The 19,435-nt window shown below is 37.1% G+C and overlaps 1 protein-coding gene across 1 annotated transcript in view; it reads right to left on the bottom strand.

Annotated features, from left to right (window-relative positions):
- The window catches only part of LRP1B (LDL receptor related protein 1B), a 641,138-nt gene that overhangs the window by 69,879 nt on the left and 551,824 nt on the right, over window positions 1-19,435 (bottom strand). Inside the window, exons 61-66 of the mRNA XM_063161579.1 lie at window positions 11,624-11,812; window positions 10,712-10,860; window positions 7,899-7,992; window positions 6,723-6,839; window positions 6,433-6,552; window positions 3,972-4,091 (exon numbers count right to left, since the gene is read on the bottom strand). Coding sequence (XP_063017649.1) covers window positions 3,972-4,091; window positions 6,433-6,552; window positions 6,723-6,839; window positions 7,899-7,992; window positions 10,712-10,860; window positions 11,624-11,812 — 789 coding nt within the window. The remainder of the gene's footprint in view (window positions 1-3,971; window positions 4,092-6,432; window positions 6,553-6,722; window positions 6,840-7,898; window positions 7,993-10,711; window positions 10,861-11,623; window positions 11,813-19,435) is intronic.

The following is a 19,435-nucleotide window of genomic DNA, read 5'->3' as shown; positions in this document are numbered from 1 at the left end:
GATAATGTTACTGGATATATTAAAAGATGAGCAACCATAATATTGGAAGGGTTACTTTCAGGAATAATTTATTTCTCATAACATTCCTTAAACTTCTATTTATACATTCACACCTTAATCTTAAATTTGATGAAATTAAAATATACAGTGTATAAACAGTCATATAAAGTTTAAAAATACGAAATTTAGAAGGGGTCACAAGAGAGGGTATTAGTGCACTGAATCTCAAGGACTGAATTAACTTTTCCTTGAATTTATCTGTAAGATTGCCCTAAAAAAGATCAGATCACAGTAAACCACTAGAATATTGATTTAAAAATTGTACTAAATATGTATTTCTCAAAAGCTATTTTTGCACATAATAATTTAGAACAGAAAATTTTTCCACTTTGATTAAAATTTTTACCTACTGATGGACTGGATTGGATGTTACTCATACGAGGTAAAGCATTACAAAGCCTATAGTGCAGAACTGAGGGAAATTTATTTCAGGTTCTGTATTTTCAGTGAGCTTTTCTATTTACAGAGGAGCATTGGAAGCCTCTTAGAGAGACACATGAACACCCTGAACTCCTCCATCAGGAAGGAGCTGCCTCTGCGTTTTCTGTGAGCAACTCTCGAATAATTTGTTCAGCTTCTAAGGACTGAGATGAAATGAAGTAAATTAAAAAGTTATCAGTGACATTTTCATTGGGGGAGGAAAAATAAAAAAGTTTGCTTTGTAAAAGCCTCAATGACATATTTAAAATTACATGTCACTGTGATATTGCACTAGAAAATGTTTAAATTTCTGTTAGGCAAAGTCAAAACATGTCAGAGCGGCTTCACTCTGCTCTCAGGGCAAGCCCAGGGCTGCTGATGACTGACAAACAGCAGCTCCAATCACCTGATTCCTCTGCTGCTCAACCACAAATCAGAACTGCTGATTTCATGCTAGAGGCCAAATTTTTTTTTAGTTTTTTTTTTTTGTTTTTTTTTTTTTGTTTTTCCTTTTTTTTTTTTTTGTTATATTTTTCTTTTTTGTTTTTGTTTTTGTTTTATTATTATTATTATTTTCTCTGTTGTTTTAGGTGTGGCTCTGGAACCAGACTGATAAAACCACATTTGAGTACCAAGATTGGTGTTGCAGCTCAGTTGTGTGCACTCAAAAATCTAATCACTGCAATTCTGCCTTCTGTGTTTGCTCCTTGCTCTCTGCCAATGTCACAACTGCAATAAGTTTTCTCCCAAAGTATGTTTTTTTCCATGATATTTTTCAATATTGAAATCTGTGGTACTTTGATCATGATTATTTCAAATACTTGCACTGCCAAACAATTAAAAATATTTAACATTACAAAACATAAAAATATTCCTGCCAAACTCATGACATTCTTGTATTTTCATTCTGTAGCTCTGCAAAGGAAAAAGTTTCAAACCTGAAATCCATCCTGTATTACTAAAATACTTCCAGTAAAGATTCTAACTCAAACTGGTTCTTTTTGATGTAAAGTATCAAAGTTGTGATCAAGGACTTGCATAATCTAATGGTTTTCTTTAATTGCCTGGACAGTTAGCACCAATTAACTCTATCTCTTTTTCTCTGAGAAGCACCAGACACTCCTAAAGGAACCCACATTTCCTGATTCTGCCTCAACAGTCTGAGTTGGAAAGCAACCACAGAAAAATAAATACATTTCCACTGCTTCTGGAAATGTGCTCAGTGTAATATCTCCAATAACCCACTGCAGCAGAAGTTTACTAAGCAAAAATACATATGGCCAGGCAGCACTCAAGCAAAAAGAGATTCTTGCACACAAGTTTTGCACTGCAGACATTTTAGAAATGAACTCCAAACAATAACAAATTAGTGTTACATCAACATATGTAGATGCTTTTTATACTCATTCATATACTTCATAGAATTTATTTCTATCAAACTTTGTACTTAAAAATAACAATCTTTAACTTGAAAAATAAAATGCAGAAGAACAAATTGTGTTGAAACTACTGCCATTGTAAGGTCATTTAACCATATTTCAAATGCTAAAAAAATATGGAAAACTTCAAAATGTGATTAAACACACCCTGTTCTTGTCAAGGCTTAGCTGTTCCATGCGTACTCAACCGTGTTTGGCACAGAAATTGTGACTATGGATAAATTTTTGTCTCCTCCAACACAAAAAGCAAGAGCAGTGTATGCAGCCAGGAGATTAAAAATAAAGATGTGGGTGTTTTATCAGGGGAATGTGTGGTTAAACTGGGGGACACCTCACTGCAGCATGTTGTGAAAACTTTGCAAAGGCAGAAGAAGTGAAATCTATGATGAATTATTGTAAACAGAGACATATTTGACTGACAGTGTCTCGGATTCTCCAGTTAGAGGATGGAATGGTATCCCAAGGAGATTTCATGGTGGGCCTGCTTTGCTCACATATTCCTGCCAGAGACAGGACAAATGTCAAGATGAGTCTCAGATATGAACCAACACCACCAGCTGGATATGTTGTGATTTAAAGAACCTTTTGAGCTTGGGATTGCACGCATTGTTTCTCTGTACTTTTTAGTCATTTGAATAATTTTTATTCTGTCTACTGTAAAATTATGGCTCAGAGTGAAGTACTTAATTCTAAACACAATTTTTCCTATTTACTATCAGTATTATGTCTTTTTCTCTTAAAAAAAAATAATTGTGACTAGAGGATGAATGAAAATACTAGATGAAGTTTACAATCAATTGTGCCACATCAGGTCAGCCAAGATGTGAATCCACAGTTTGGAATGCTGTCCCAGTTGGAAAGCCACAAAATGTTGGAGATCCAGGTGATGTGGAATGTTGGAGGAGAAAGTAGCTGTGGCGTGGATCAGAAAGTGAGCAGTGCAGGGCTGTTTCAATAACAGCCCAGAAGTGGAGGTGAAGCTTCATCTCCTTTGCACACTGCTCCTTCAAGACAAATGATTCCTTGCACTGTAAACTTCTCACCAGTTGACAGGAGTAATTATTTTCCCCATCCTGGCAATTCAAACGATGGTCTTGGATTTTCAGTGTTGAGAAAGTTCATTTTCCCAGGCATATTTTCCATCTAAAGCATTTTTTATACATGCTCATGTGCCAATTATTTGAAATACATCCATGGAAAAGCAGCTCAGTGCTTTGTCCTTGACTGTAGCCTGTAGTTTTGTAACTCTGTTGTCCCAGAGATAAACCTGTCCAGACACAGGTGTTTCATCAAACCATTCACTGATGCATGGATGAAAAATGGGGAAAGCTTTAAATGTTCCATATTTGTCTTGTTCTCCTCCACCTCAGACCATTTTTCTGTGTTTTCCTTTATAGACCAGTCTTGGAAGTTCCACAAGTGTTTCTGCACATGGTTGGTGTGTGCCTTGCACTGACACCCATCTTCAGGGATTTGCCAGCAGGACTGATCCACTTACTCTGCCTCTGATTGTCTGTAATCCATTTCCCAGGCAGAACATTTATATTTATTATTTTCTCTAATTACAACAACAAGAGGTGACTCATAACTCCCTGGAGCTCACAGAGCCATGTCAAGTTAGAAACTGCTCTGAACCTTTCTATACCATCAGTCTTAACTACCAGGGTTTGCAAATTATTGTAATTTCACTGTTTATGAACTTCAGCAGCAATTAAATGCAGACTGAACTGATAGGAACTGGATAAAACTGTGAGAAAAATAAAGAATACCACCTTATCCTATGACAGCCACTACATTCTGTACCACTTCTATGACTCTACATGCCAAATGAGAGCCTCATTTGCAGCTCCTGCCAATAAAGAATGATACAATAGGAATTTTATTAACTACTCATACAAAGATTGTCACTCAGTAAGAACTGAATCAGCCAGAGAGGTTCCAGATAGGTATTATCAAACACTGAAAGAGGATATAAAAAGTGGGATGATTATTTCCTTTTGCTAAAACAATTTCAAGCCACAGCATTAGATGCAGAACCACTGGCATACTCACCACAGTTTGCTTCATCCGACCCATCTGCACAATCTGGGTCTTCATCACACACCCACAGCTTGGAAATGCAGTGTTTGGTTGTTTTGCACTGGAAGTGGTCTGGAGAACAACTGTTTTCAGCTTTAAATAAAAGAATTCCACATAAAATTAGAAATTTCTGCTAATATTTAAAATATGTGTTTTAAAGGAAAAAAATTTAAGGATTCAAGAATCAGAAATTGGGTGTCTATAGCATAATTTATATAATATCTGTAAGAAAAAAGCATTCAAGTGTATACTCTTTATAGTTTTGTCATTTTCTTATATATTATTTTATATATTATTTTATATATTATTTTATTAAGGTAAAACAAATATAATGAACAAAGTGTCTATTGTGATATACTTTCAACAGCAAATAGACTTACCATTGATAGAATCAAACCACTTTAGCAAAAATCAGACAAGTTTTTTACCTTACCCTTCTAAAGTGCCAGTTATAAACTCTAAGAGTCAGTTTATAAGACGAAGGCAGCTCTGGATGGTTTGATCAAAAACAGAATCAAAATTATGCATAATTTTTGTGAAAAATTCTGTGCTCTGTTAAATTGGGCAAATGTTGAGAAAAGTTTAAAAAATATTTCACTTTATCAGTTTAGAACAACAATTTTTGAATGAATCCTGTAGCAATAAAAAGATGCAAAGATGCAAATGAGCCTATTCTTTAAGGATGGTCTAAATTAGAGTTGAGCTGCATTAACCTTTGAACAGCCATTTAAAACCAAAACAGATCCTCAGAGCACACATGTGATTCTAGATGTTCTTTACAGAAATGTACTCCAAATAATTTGAAACAGAATTGACCATAGGGGGAAACCAGGAAACATTTGGTAAGGTTTTCCCACGTGAATGTATGTCCCACCTTCACCTAAGGAATTCTGTAGTGCCTTTAAAAACTTTCCTACCCCTGTTGAAAAGCAATTTGCTCCCTGATATTATCAGTCTTGCTTCTTGGATTCGCCAAGATGAAAAATTTCAGGTTTGCTAAAAGTAGTGTATTATTTCTTTTACTGTCACATTTCCATAGATGGGTATGTTCCTGACTGAATCACAAGAAATAATTCTGATCCTCAACTAGGACACATCACCAGGGGATTTCACAGTGAAATCACAGGGATTTCACAAGAAACACCAGCTCAATGACCTTCATTGGACATTTGGAAAGCCTTCTGTATGAAATGTGACTTTGAAAAAGTCACCTGGTAAGCAAAACAGAACAATGGCAGAGCTAAAAAAAAAAAAAAAAAAAAACAACATCAAAAAAGAAAGTATTTATGGATCCCAGACTGGTGACATTAGAGTGAATCTCACCCGTTACCTGTCTTGTGCCAGAAGCCCAAGTCAATATGAATTTACAGCCCCTGAGCTGTAGACTCTGCTGATTTAACTTCCGCCAGCTACACCTCAAGGTTTTTGGGAGCCTTCCATGTACCATGTGCTGCAGTTCTTTCCAAGGGAAAAAAAGTAATCTCCCTTATCTTTCACAGGAGCTTTCCTGATCCCTCTTAATCAGTTTTTAAAGAAACCCAACATAAAGAGCTTTTTTGCAAAACTTGTATTTACATCTCTCCTGAGCAGTTTGGAAGAGAGCCATTAAACATGACCATCCACAAAGCCTTTCTGTCCTTAGCAACCCTTCTCCCCTTGAAGGATTTGTTCCTTCCAGAAATGCAGCACATGCCAACCTTGAGAAAGCTGATCCAGAACAAGCAGCTCAGATCAGCAGCAGATCTGAGCAGTGAAATCAGTAAAACAATGAAGCTACATTTCAAGGCAGCCCCATCATCTTTGTTACAAAATGATCAGACACAAACTTATTCCACAAATCTCCAGTATAAATCTAAAAATATTTTCTCCACTTATACCTGAGAAATGTAAAGTGAAAATAAATGTGAGGAAAGTAAGTTGCACTAAAAGCTGAGCAAATGGAAATCCAGTTACATAGATAAATTAATGAAATCCCCAGAGAAAGAGGAACAGAAAAGGTAAAAATAATCAATGAAAGAACATGAATTTAGAAGGAGCTTTGGATCTACAGCTTTTCCAACAAAAGAGTCTGAAAAACATCTTTTTCCATTGAAATGTATTGCTGCAAGGCATGGCAGATGAAAGCCTCAGGAAGATGAGTCACTTATGAGGTGGTTCAGAGTAAAATACATGTTTCAACCTCAGTCAAAAAACCCAATTAAATGCCTGAAATTGTTTTTACCCCTCTCTTCTTTGCAATGACTTTAAATAAGGAGTTAATAAATGGCATTTTAGTTTGCTCTTTAGTATTTGAAGTATTGCTCACCAGTCCTGTGAATTAACTGTTTGCATGTTCTCAAATAGTCTTAGAGGACATTTACAGAGTTTTACTCCAGCTCCCTGTTTAAAACCAAAAAATTCAGCTACAGAGCAGAATTCTTTAAGCATAACTTACGACAGTCTCTTTCATCTTCTTCATCACCACAGTCGTCCTGGCCATTGCATCTCAGGTTTATTGGGATACACTTCTGGTTCTTTGTGCACTTGAATTGCCCCGACAGACACACGTGTGTGTCTGTAAAATCATTGAAAACAAAAAGAACAAGTAAAAATGATTAAAAGTTGAAAAGACTCAAAACTTCAAAGGTAGATGAAGAAAAATGCCATTTGTTGACAGAGTGTGAAACACGGCATTTAAAGAAGTTTGGCCGGTTTCTGAAGCCTGCAGTGCATGCATGCACCTACCACAGTTCAGTTCATCAGAATTGTCCCCACAGTCGTTCTCTCCATCACAGATAAAGGCTGGGAGAGCACAAAGCCCAGTTCCACACTGGAAACGTCCTGGCTGACACCTGAATTCAGCTGGGAAAAGACAAAACTGATTATGAATACTACCAGAGCAATGGTTAAAGCTCACTATTGCTGTTCTTACCCAGTGGACTAATCAAAAATACCTATAAACTTGTATTTCCTTTATAATCTCAATCTGAGTATATATTAGTAATTAAAGAGTACACATATGATCGCAAGACTAATTTCAAAGTCTGATATCTTTAATTTGTGCAGCTCTAGTTACAGTACTAATGACACAGAGTGAAAACCCTCTGCAGGTTGAGGCTTACCAAAGGCTCAACAGAGACCTGTAATTTCGGATCTAAATGCTTGAGGTTCAAGTCTGCTTTTAAGAAACTCCCTATCCCATTTTAATTCTATTTCCCAAGAAAGGAATTGTTCCTTCTCCAGCCACTGTCATTAGAAATAATGAGCAATTATGTACCTCTATAGTAATATTATATATAAGCATAGAGCAGCTTAAAATAAAAACTTATGTAGAATGATTACATATGGTAAAATTTGCTTCAGAGGCCTCTGCAGCAGGAGAACTAATTATAAAATTGTAAAAGTAGGGATGAGGGATTTCAATGTAAAAAAAAAATCAAATTAACTGTTAATGAACCAGAAGACCAGAACACACAGAGCATTTTTTTCAAGTATAAGCTTAAGGAAGGAAGGCAAGGAGAGAACATTGTTATTGCTCAGAAAACTGCAGCGGAGAATAATGTGTATCTAAATGCCAACAATTGCAACAAAACAAAAACAAATGAGATTAGAGTCCCTCATTTTTATTACACACAAAAAAGCCCCAAGTAAACCTGCCAGAACTTTGTGTTCATGCAAGGAATTCCACAATTCAAAATTAAAATCTTTAGCGAAAACATAACTGGGACGAAGTAAAGGTTTGAAAGATGAAAAATACGTATGATTTTCCAAAGACCTTAAAAGGCCCGAAGACCAAGGGACATAAAGTAGTGCTGCAAACTGAAGTGCCCACAAAAACCCTCTTCCTAAGCTTTATGAAAAAGCGTTGTGTTTGGTGTGGGCCCTGGCGGCTGCGCCAGCCCCGGAGCAGCGCGCACTCACGGCACTCGGCGGGCTCGTCGGAGCCGTCCCCGCAGTCATCCACCGTGTCACACTTCCACCAGAACGGGATGCACTTGTCGGTCTTGCAGCGGAACTGCGAACAGGAAAGGCCGGCAGGAATGAAAGGTTTTGTGTTGACGTTTAGTCATCCATTTATTTATTTATTTTATTTATAAGCAGGAATGGCGCAGTTTATGAAAATCAGCTCTGCTGTGAGACAGGGGATTCGAAAATTAACTCAAGGTAGAAACCAATTCTGGATTTAGTTGGAGTGTGTTGTTTAAACTTGTTCAGTCTGTTAACTTGTTGTGCTTGCAAAGGAGGAAAAAAGAGATTCTCTGCAGAGAAAGCAGTGGAGACTGCAAGCATCCAAGCTGAAGAGAGATAAAGGGGGGCCCCGCTGACCTTGGGGCTAAAGCAGACAGAAAAGCTGAATCTGGGCCACAAACACCACATTTCAGCTATGTGACTGAAAAACTGTGCAGGCTCATAAAAATTGATAAAACAGTTTGATACATATGCATAGGCAACAAGTTAGAGGGATAAAATAAACTCAGGAATTTTTGGAGTTGCATGTGTCCTTTAAAGGAAGCTATCCCACATAAGCCCAACACTAAAATTAATCATACTAACTTTACAACTTTTACAAGTTGTGGAGTGGCTTTTTCCGCAAATCAGCAGCTTGATGGGTTGATGCATCAATGATTTTCTGGCTGATAATTTTACAAAAATTGTATTTTAAATTTTGGTGGTTTTTTTTATTTGGAGATGTTTGGCACTGAGGTTGCCAAAGTGATAAAAATCACTGTAGTTTCGATGACTGTGTTACACTGGCTTACAATGCCCCGACACAAACTGCTCATTATATTTTGCTGCATTCTGTGATTTCATTCTTGAAGGTCTTATTCAAAGCAAACACTTCAATTCTGCTTTTATAGACTGTTGAAGCAGACAACATCATTTTTCCAGATAAACCCAAACACCCACAGTTACAGAAAGGAGCCTTAATGTGTGGTGTTGTGTACAGTATTGCTTACATTGTTTGAATTAAATGAACAAACCAAATGTAAAGCCTTTCAGACTTTCAAAAGGATAAAACATCTGTAGAAAAAACTGAAAAATCCTTTGTAAGAAGGCTGTGCATTTACTCTCAACTCAGGTGACTGTTTGTTCTGACTGAAAGAGGAATGCAAACAAAACAAATGCTACAAACTGATGTAATTTTCTAGGGTTAAACCTAAAAACTGAGTCCATTATGTGGCTCATGTCAGGGAGAAAAATCTGGGTAGATTATCAATCAGCTTTTAAGAAATGTTGGCTTTCCTACCTCATGTCTCTATGAACATAGAAAGGAAAGAAACCAAGAGATTTAGAAGGGCAAGACATTTCATTTTCTGCCTCTGGGCAGCTTTTTTTCACATTTTAAAAATCGTTGATTATTCAATAAAGCTATAATTAAATGGTATATTAAATTTGGCACCTTACATCAGTTTCTCTTTTCTGCCAAGAAAAATTAAGGTTTCAAAGGCATTTATGGTATAGAACCCATAGCTGGAGCTACATCATTCCTGCAGCACCTTGAGGGACCTGCTGTGTAACAGGCTGGGCTGAAGGGCAGATGTTACTGCCCAACACAGATCTGCAGCTCAGGATGCCAAAGGCAGGAGACAAATAGAAACTCGGACAATTGTCATTCTTTGTGTTCTCTACTTGTTCCGCTCGCCACAAGGGAATTCAGGCTGTCAAAATGGCATCAGAAAGTTATTTCCAGGAAATAGGCACTAACTCTGAGATGTTGCTATGAAGATACTTGTATTCCCTTCTAGATTGCAGAGACAAAACCCTGCAAAATCAGGGATCAGGGTCATATGGGTCTTAAATGGATGGAGTTTCGGTGTTCAAGAGTTGTTATTTTAAGTAATAGGGAACATAGTTTAGTGTTTTAATTGATTATTTTTTTCTGTTTTACCTATTGGACTGTTTTAAACACAAGTCTATCATTTTCCATTTTTCACCTTTCTAACTGGAGTGAGCTTGTTTCCTTTTGTTAATGCAAAATTCATTCATGCATCCCAAATCACTGTTACACACACTTTGTATTTTGATATTTCAGACAAATGGTTTTTCAAGGCTATTTTTACGGGTTTAGCAGCTGTATTTGTTCTTGTGACTGGCAGGAACACCAACATTTGAAAAGCGAACAAGTCCTGAATTCTCTGGGGAAAAAAACCATTTGCAAGTGTTTCCCACTAATAGCCTTGGAGGTGAAACGCTCTGTGGAATCTCGCCCAGCTGGGATTCCTGCCTCAGATGCATTTGCAGAGGGCTTTGGACACAAACCATGGCAGGCAGGGCACTGAGGGGACGGGACACCTGACCAGGTGGGTAGGGTGGGCTCACTGGTGTTAGTGGTGCTGATAGAACCATCCTGTATTTGGTCAAGTTTCCAGTTCTCCTTCTCTGTTGGTTCAGGACTTTTGTGTTATAAGGTGATGCTCTGAGCTCACCTTTCCTGACTGGACCTTGTGCATTTGCCCTGCCCAAGGGGTTTTTCGACCCAGCTCTGTACCCTGCACCCTGTTTGCCATTTTTGTTAATAAAGTTTTTTTTTCCAGGCTGCATCCATCCCTCCCACTCCTCTTCCATTTGCCAGCTCCTCCCTGCTAAGCCGAGCAGGGAGACCACTGCGAGATTCCAATCTCACAATGCTCCCCTGCGTGTTGGGCTCCTTTTGAAGCTCCCCCATTCCCTGCTGAAGCCAGCACTCCCTGCTGCCCAGCAGGAGCAGTGGAAGCCAGTCCTGCAGCCCATACCTGGCTGGCAGTGCAGTTGGACAGACACGTCCTGTTGTCCGCGGCCAGGTAGAAGTTGGTGGGGCAGGCACACGAGTGCAGCTTGTCAGGGGCCAGCAGGCACAGGTGGCTGCAGCCACCATTGTTCACTGTGCACACGTGTCTGGACACTGTGGACAGAACAGGGAGGTAGATCAGAGCCTTTTATCTCAGCACACTTCGGGGTATCTGCTTTATGGATGAAGAAAATTGTGTGCCATGTACTGTCTTTACAATGCAGCGTCCCAAATCAAAAACCCACAGAGGCAAACTCTTCCTGCTGCCTTTAAGCTATTCTCTGTTGTATGCAAAAATGAATTATTACCATGGCTGTAATTTCAATACTGAAGGAGTGAGAGGAATAAAAAAGCTCTTTTTTTTAGATATAATGAGAGAAAAATTAGCTTATCTAGGTCAATTGCCAAATAGCATTCAGTTACAATTCAAATACAGTGATATCAGCAGATAAGACAGAATCATACCACCCACATTCTCTGACATTCCCTCAGTCTAGCAGTATTCTTCTGCAATATTAACACTTTTCAAAGAAGCAGGTTAAAAGTTTTCATAACACACTGCTCCCCTTTTAAAAAATGTTAACTTGTACTGTAATGCAACTTAACAGTTCTTCACCTGCAGTCAGTATTTGGGTTTATTTTTAAACACATAAATTATCTCTCTACTGAACAAGTTTTGTTAGATGTATTTAACACTGGATGTGCTTAAAACATTAATCACAGCTTCATGTTTAAAAACTGTACTTTGAAAACTTCCACAATCTGAAGCAGAAGAGAAACAACCATTGCAGATAAATGAGCATGCAGTGCCTCAGCACATGGCTACTGAGTTAAATACCTCCATGTGCAGCTTGGGAAGCAGAGACAGGATAATTACCATCAGGCTGCCTGTAGGGATGATACACCTGGATGTCTGTGATGGTGTGCCACGAGTTGATCAGGGACAGCCTGTCCGAGCCAGAGGTTTTGTGGGCACGGCTGAGGGATTTGGTTTTCCCGTCTGTCCAGTAGATGTAGTCCTCAAACAGCGTCAGTGCAATCACCCCTGAGATGTCTTGGTTGGGGACTGGAAGGAGAGATGCTCAGGTTAATGCTCACCCTTGGGAAACTGCCAGCTAAAATATTCCCCACTGCACAGCATTAAAATATTCCCCTGTAACTGTAACTTCCCCTACTCTGCATAAGCAATACAAATTGGCTCTTTTACTGGAATAAAAGTTATTAGAAAACATCCAGAACATAATATAAACATCTCCGGATGCTTTGTGTTTAATATACCCTTTCATAAAATTAATAGCATTTTATTTTATCAAAATATACTGGCAAGAGAGACAGGAAAAATAACCAAAAATTGGCATTAAAATAACCATTGCAGTAAGAGGGATTATTGATCATTTCTAGCAACACCAGCCACACAATATTAAAAAAAAAAAAGTCCTTAGCTACAGTATCACAGAGTTATGAGCCAACATCATTTAAAAAGGATTCAAGGACAAAAGGGAGAAAAAGCTTTGGAGCATTCTTTATCCTGCACTACAGTCCTTAACCTGAAGTTTTTGTTCTTGGTAAACAGTAACTGAATGACACCTTTCTTTTTTCCTCCTTTTAACATCAATAGTAGTAATCACAGCTGTCCTAGGAGCATATCTGACCACAGTAATTAATTTGTAGATGATAATCTTTTGTTGCTGAATCACCTAATTACTGATAGAGGTGAAAAGGCAGAGCGGCTGACTGTCACATTTAACCAGCACATCTTTAACACCTTTACCTTGTCTTCTGCATCTTTTTACCTGAAAAATGTTGACACAATAGGCAAATCTCAAATTCCTGTTGGGACATTATATTGCTCACTGAGATCTGATGACTGGTACTCAGTATATGGAACAACAACTTAGAAAATTTAATTTTCCATCCAGCAGTCCTCCCTGTACTGAACTCCAGTGCAGGGCATGTTGCCCCCTGGTCAAGGAGACCTTGCTGCTTAGGCCTGAAATTATTTTCCCTTCTTATATGCCTCCATGAAGCACATCTATCACACTGAAATAAGAATATGATGCTTTTGAAAGAGCTTCAGAGTATTTCTGGGAAATCAGTCAAAGTCCAAAGAAATCTTGGCAATTTTAACCTTTATCCTTATTACAGAGGAAACTTTGCCACAGTTCCATACACGGTACAGTACAAGAAGAGCTCTTATAATTTCTGTGATTTTTAGAGTCCCATTGTGTAAAGTTTCCAATGAGGAATACAAACCAGGCTGACAGGAGAAGCAGGATGGGACATCAGAAGCTGCTGCCCTGAATGAGGCCCTGAAGCTTTCCATGAAACTAATTATTTTATTGCTCCAGTTCTGAGACAGTATTGGCTTATATAAATTATGACCCTTGCTTCTACTTTTGGCACCATAATAAAGATGTCAAAGGTCCCACTCCAGCCTCTCTAAAGACAAAAAAAAACCCCTTTTTTATTTTCTCTTTTTCTGATCAAAGTTAAGTTTAAAATCAGAATAAAACAGCATATAAAAGCATTAATATACATGAACATATTTAATTTTTTTTTTTTTTTATTTCATCATCTTTATTATTACCCACCAATGAAAAATACACCCAATAGTCATCCTTATTTTGGATATCCAGGAAGCAAACCCCATATCCTAAGCATAGATATATGAATAAATGCTTTTTCTTTGGTTTTGTGAATGTTTGTGGTGTGCCAGACAATTTATCCTGCCTTCATTGGATCAGATATATATCAAAATTCAGATGAAACTTTATATTCATGAGCTAAAGAAGATTCAGGAGATTACCTTACACTGCCTGAATTGCACCATCACACTGCATTAACAGGGAAGCCAAGTTAAGTGTGTGGCACAAAATATTAAATATTACAGTTAGAACACTGCACAGAAGAACATTGTTCATTGACTCAAGCACAATTATTAGCATTTAATTTTTCTTTTATTTAAAGAAAAATAAATTCTGCAAGTACCAGGTTTAAAAGCTTAACTCTTTCAAACTTCTTAAAAAAAACCCCACCTTATCAGGAACAATGCAATAACCATTAGACTCTCTTCTTTTTATGTTCTTTAAAAGAAGAATGACAAAATATATTTGTTTCTAAAAACTGGGTTTCCTGTTATTACCATTTTCAGGTATAAAGTTAAAACTGTCAGTGTCCTAGCACTCACAGATTTAAGTTGCAGTTTGTCTTGTTACCATTTTTATTTCTGAGCAACTCTGTAATTTTAATGGGCTTCTGCATTAATTTTTCATTAGGTCACAATCAACACAAAGTTGCACCATTTAAAGCTGTTAAAGCTAAATGTATTCGGTTGTGAAACAAAGTTATTAAAAAATCAATTAAGAAAGCAATGAATAGTACACATATATGCAAATGAAAATCCATTTGAAGTAAAATAGAATATAACTACAGAATCACTGGACAAATATTTCTGACAAAAATCCTACACTGACCATAAAAATATAAAATTCTTGTAAAAGACTAGTTAATAATAATTACATAACAGAAAAACTTGTAAAAATTTCTTCTAAGCTGACCATACAAGCCAATGTAGAAGATAAACCTGTAAAGCCTGAGAGAGTTTTCTGAAAACAGGCTAGCAACCAATTCTGACTTTACTGTTTAAGAAATAGTTCTATCACAGCTGAATACAATCCTTCTCTGCCTTTTAGTAAATTATAGCAAGGAAGCATCAGCACTGTTGACATGTAAGAGGTTCTAGAATTTACAGTTCCCATCAACTGTCAATGACCAAACAAAAGAGAAAACAGAGGTAATTTTTACATCTGATTATCTGATGGAGCAGTAGTCTCTCACGCTCTTTATCATTTGCCTTTGAGGACATCAGTTTCACAATTTCCAAAATTTCAGGCAGTGAATATTGATTTTTTTTTACAAATTTATGGAGTAGTAGAAACACCCACTTCCTTTTTCCACTCTTTCCTGTAACTCCAAAAAAGCTTTAGCTGATTGATCTCATCATAAATGACATACAGTACTAATATTGTATGTCTAATACTAATTATTAACTCTAATTAATGCTAATTATTAACCCTACAGCAAGCTCCGTGGTGTGATTCAGTTTTAAACAGGAGAGAAAGACTCACTGTTCCTCTTTCTTTTTCAAGCACTGCAAAACCAGATTATTTTGTATGAATTTAAAGTAAAGGCAGGTTGGTCATAAAAAAGCACCTCTGTTTCCTCTGCAGCTATTTGAAAACATTTCATCCCACTGCAAACCCATTAGTAAGAAAGGAATATATTCTGTTAAAGCTAAAACTTTACTTTTGGGATTCCTTTCTGCTCCTCTCAGAGCTGAGCGAGTTCCTTGCAATTCCTCCTCTTACACACCTGCTGCCAACTCTGATTCTCTAGTGGTATTTCATTTTACCCATAAATCATGGATTTTCTGACACTGAATGCTAATCCCAAACAGGGCTAACCCCAAACAACTAGATGAGAAAAGGGACAAGAAAGAGGAGGCAGAAAGGAGAAGGATTGCACAGGCCTTTCAGAAAGCTGCAGAAAACAGGAGGAAAATACACGGGCAGGGAATAAAAGGGAAAAATGAGGAGGCTGGCAACAGATCAGAAGTGGTGGGAAATAAAAATTATTAGATACTTGAAGACAAAAATGGCAATATATAACACAATAAAGGAAGATAAAGTGCTGCATGAACTTAAGAGAAGAGCCACAGGAGGGAACATGGTTATGTAGACACACGAGAACCATGACAGACTCAAAGTATATCTGTCTCTCTCTCTCCTGCATTTTGTATCAATTTTGATCCAAGAATATAAATTCATAGGCTGTAAGTCATATTTTGTGATACAAATGTTTACTTTTCTCTGAAAAGTGAACTCTGCTTCCCTTATATTTTCTGAGCACATTTACTTAAGCATAAAAATATGTTCAATTGATTTCAGGAACGAAAATCATTCCATCTAGGATTGCTGAGCTACAGAACCTGAAGCCATACAGAAGTGAAGCCCAGCTCCTTGGCTCTTATTGAAACACAAGTTTTTCCAAATAGAAAAGCAAATACTAAAACATGAATAATAATAAAAAAGGTCTCATTGGTGAGTGGTAAAACCAATGTACCAAGAAAAAGTGTCCTTTGAAGGACAAATTTGACCCCTTCTAAGAAAAAACAAAATTATCAAAGTTATAAAAAAACAGATATATATCAAAATATCAAATTTATCAGCGCCCTATCATGTCCAGAAGATGGTTGATCACTTCCAAGAAAGAAAAGGATGTGTCCCTTTCCAAAAACAAGGGGCTGCAACCTTGCCCTGCCCTTGTACAAAATCTGCAAAAACAGAAGGGGTGAAACATCCCTGTTAGGCTCTTCCCAAAAATTCACCCAGCTAGAGTGCCAGTGCTGGGAAGCCATTCCTAAAGGTAATTAATTATTGTTAAGCAAAAATTTAAATTACTTTCCCTGTGGCATTAGAGCAGTTTCTGTTCAAGAATTTTGGCACCCAAACACAGAAAATTTACATGGGTGACCCGGTCTGAAAAAACATTCTACACTATTTTGAATTCCACTCCCTGAAACTTGATTATCTGAACTGCAATAAAACAGAAACAAAAAGCCTACTGACATCTCGATCAAAATGGAACCAGTGGTTACAAACCCTCCAAAGACAAATTGCATCAAGGAAGAACAACTTTTAATAAGAAAATAGCAATTAAACCTACAAAACCAAATGAACTTGGAGACTGCTGATTTCTGCAGCAATTCCTGGCCCCCACTGTCCCCTTGCCAAGTGAACTCCCTTGTACCTGTTTCTGTCTCATTTTACATTCAGTTTGGAGCCTCTCTGAGACGCAGTCAATACTTTTTTATTTCCTATACTACTTACTCCTGATGCTTGTTCCTTTTGATAAAGAATTTGAAGTGCTTAGTCCATAAAATTAATAATGAATAATGACAATAAGATTATCTCTATTAAGCTTGTGACAAAGTATGTAGAACTGACATATACAATTTAAGTATTTTACATTAAAATACTCTATTTTAAAGATGAGATATTTTACAATCATTATTGCTTTTATGAAATTGACACTTGGTTTAAAAACCTAAACCTGTCAAACTCAATGAACAGCAAAAAAATATTCATGGACTTTATAGATTAAGTCTATATATAAACTATATATGCAGTTTTAGGATGTTACTACTCATGTCTTTAATAACATGTTCATACATAAGTATTTCTTTTTGCAAAATTAATAGATGCATCATATATATCACACACATCCATATTGGGTAAAGTATGGAAGCTAAATGTCCTAGCATTCAGAGATGGGATACTTTGCCAGTACAAAAATGTAACTGAAACAATGAAAACTGAGAATTTCAACAAATTCACACAAAACTTGTTATACATCCCCAAACTGCTATCACTAAAGAAGCAGGAAATTTAGCCTTAAATCTAAACATCTTAAGGCACTCGTGTGTTTGAGATATTAAATTTCACTCTTAGATATAACAACACCATGAGAAAAGATGCATAAATTTTTCAAAATCTGCCTATGAAACCAATTGATAAAAAACTAGGAATACAATATTTTATTTTCCCACTTTAAAATATTTTATTGTCTTTTTTAATTTACTGTGAGCAGCTGTTTATATGCCAGTAACTCCACTGCAGTACAGAGCAGTAATAAATTACTCTCAAATATACACAATTCACTGTTTGAGTAGAATAACTGTGTGTGTTAGTGAGTTTTAAAGGTTTTTAAATTATTTTTCAGATTTACAGAGACCTTTTACCTGCCTGCCAGCCCCTCACCTTTGACTCCTGTCTTGGTTTTGATATCCATTCCCAGTGACCCCCAAGCTATTCCTTCTTTTATCTTTCCCTCTCCTGCCACCATCCAACTGTGAGGACACAAACCACTGGGCCACTTTGGTTTATCTCATTTATCTTCTACTGGAACCATGGGAGCTGTCCAACACTGACCCTGGCTTGATCAAAATCCCCCTGTTTTCCATGGTGTTGATTGGAACAGGGAGAAAACAGAAAATATGTGGTTTATGTTCTCTGTCCTGATTGCCTCCTGACAGGAGCAGCTGCATTGAAAGTAATGTCCATCCCTTAAAATTTGTGATGGCACAAATCCAGCTTATGGAGAAGTTTCAAGTATAGTGAACTATTTTCAGAAGTTTTTAATCTAATTTGAGTATATTTCACAAGACCAGGGGAATATAGAGAAACCAACCTGCTGGCAACTTTTGATGCCTCAGGTTTTAGCTTTTATATTATTCAGATTCTGTGCTGCTTTAGTGTGTAGTTCTGAGCTTCATATTAGGGGGTAGTGAGCTCTGTGCACAGAGTAGGGAGACAAAACAATTCCTTCTCTGGCTGGGGACCAAGGACAAATGATCCAAATCTCAGCACCAAGAGCACAAACACTGTGGGCTGGAGAGAGAAAAACAATCAGGATGGGACTGCATGGGCTGAAGCTGGAATTGGACAATTAACTCCAATATGCAAATGGAACAGAACTTATAAAAGTGAGAGATCCTGTGACTGATAGTCCCTTTTGGGACCATTTTGGTTCATCTTGGGTGCAGCCCTGGCTGGGTGCTTGTGCTGCCCAAGGTGGATCCATTGAGGCTTCTAATAAATGCCTACTTTATTCTTTAGCTCTGCCTAGTCTCTGTTCTAGCTCAGCCTTCACAAGGCATCACCTTCATTAACTGGTCTTCATAACCTGGAGACTGGGGAAACTTGAGTAAAGTAATTGAGTGAATTGCCTGTAATATAGGTGAATCTGAACAACTTCTCCTGAATATTGTCCTTTAAAAGAGAAGGAACCCAATAAAAAAAAGTAGTCAGATTTGGGAAGACATATGTATTGGAGAATTTTATAGGAACAATTATGAAAAGTGATTCCGGAAGTCAATAATGGAGAGGAAGCAATTATCAGTTTGTGCTATCAGATGTGGATACAATGAATAATTCTATAGACTCCTTAAAAGTTGGGAAAAAAACTGTTGCCATATCAGAACTACTTCTCATCTGCTCTGGGAAACAAACCCTCTTTCAGACTTCTCTGATTTTTGAGTTATGAAAACCTCCGGTATAAATCTGGAATGAATTGATTTCTGTAATCATTTCTATATTAGGACAATTTTATAAACAATTAGGCATATTCTCTTTTAAAACTCTGGTGGCAGAGTTCAGAATTAGACACAAATACTAATTTTCTACATGCAAACTCCTTACAATGAGCAACATTTGAAATTACAGGCACTAAAAAGTAAAGTGATTGTAATCTCCAAACCTCCTGTACTTGTTACTTCAAAACTTGCATATATACTCTCCAGTTCTGAGAATTGCAAACATTCAGGAAGAAGATGTCTCAAGAACAGGGTGTTTTTTCAAATTGAAGTCCTCTAGAAAAGTTATTAGCTGTTAACTATATTACACCTAAAGAAGTAATTTAACAATAATAATTTAGTCAAAATGCAACACTTTTCCATTGCTTAATTTCCATGCCCCTGTCAGATGAAGGATTGTAGGGCCCAACTTTTTGTTTTCACAGTATAAACCAACAACTTGACACAGTTTAAGGCCTAATCTCAGAGACGTTTCTGAACTTCCTAAACTGGACTCTCAGATTTCCCTTTTATAGTTTCATTTTACTGAAATGCTCG

Source organism: Melospiza melodia, chromosome 8, assembly GCF_035770615.1.
Source record: "Melospiza melodia melodia isolate bMelMel2 chromosome 8, bMelMel2.pri, whole genome shotgun sequence".
NCBI lineage: Eukaryota > Metazoa > Chordata > Aves > Passeriformes > Passerellidae > Melospiza > Melospiza melodia.
This window is presented reverse-complemented; position numbering and strand designations above follow the sequence as displayed.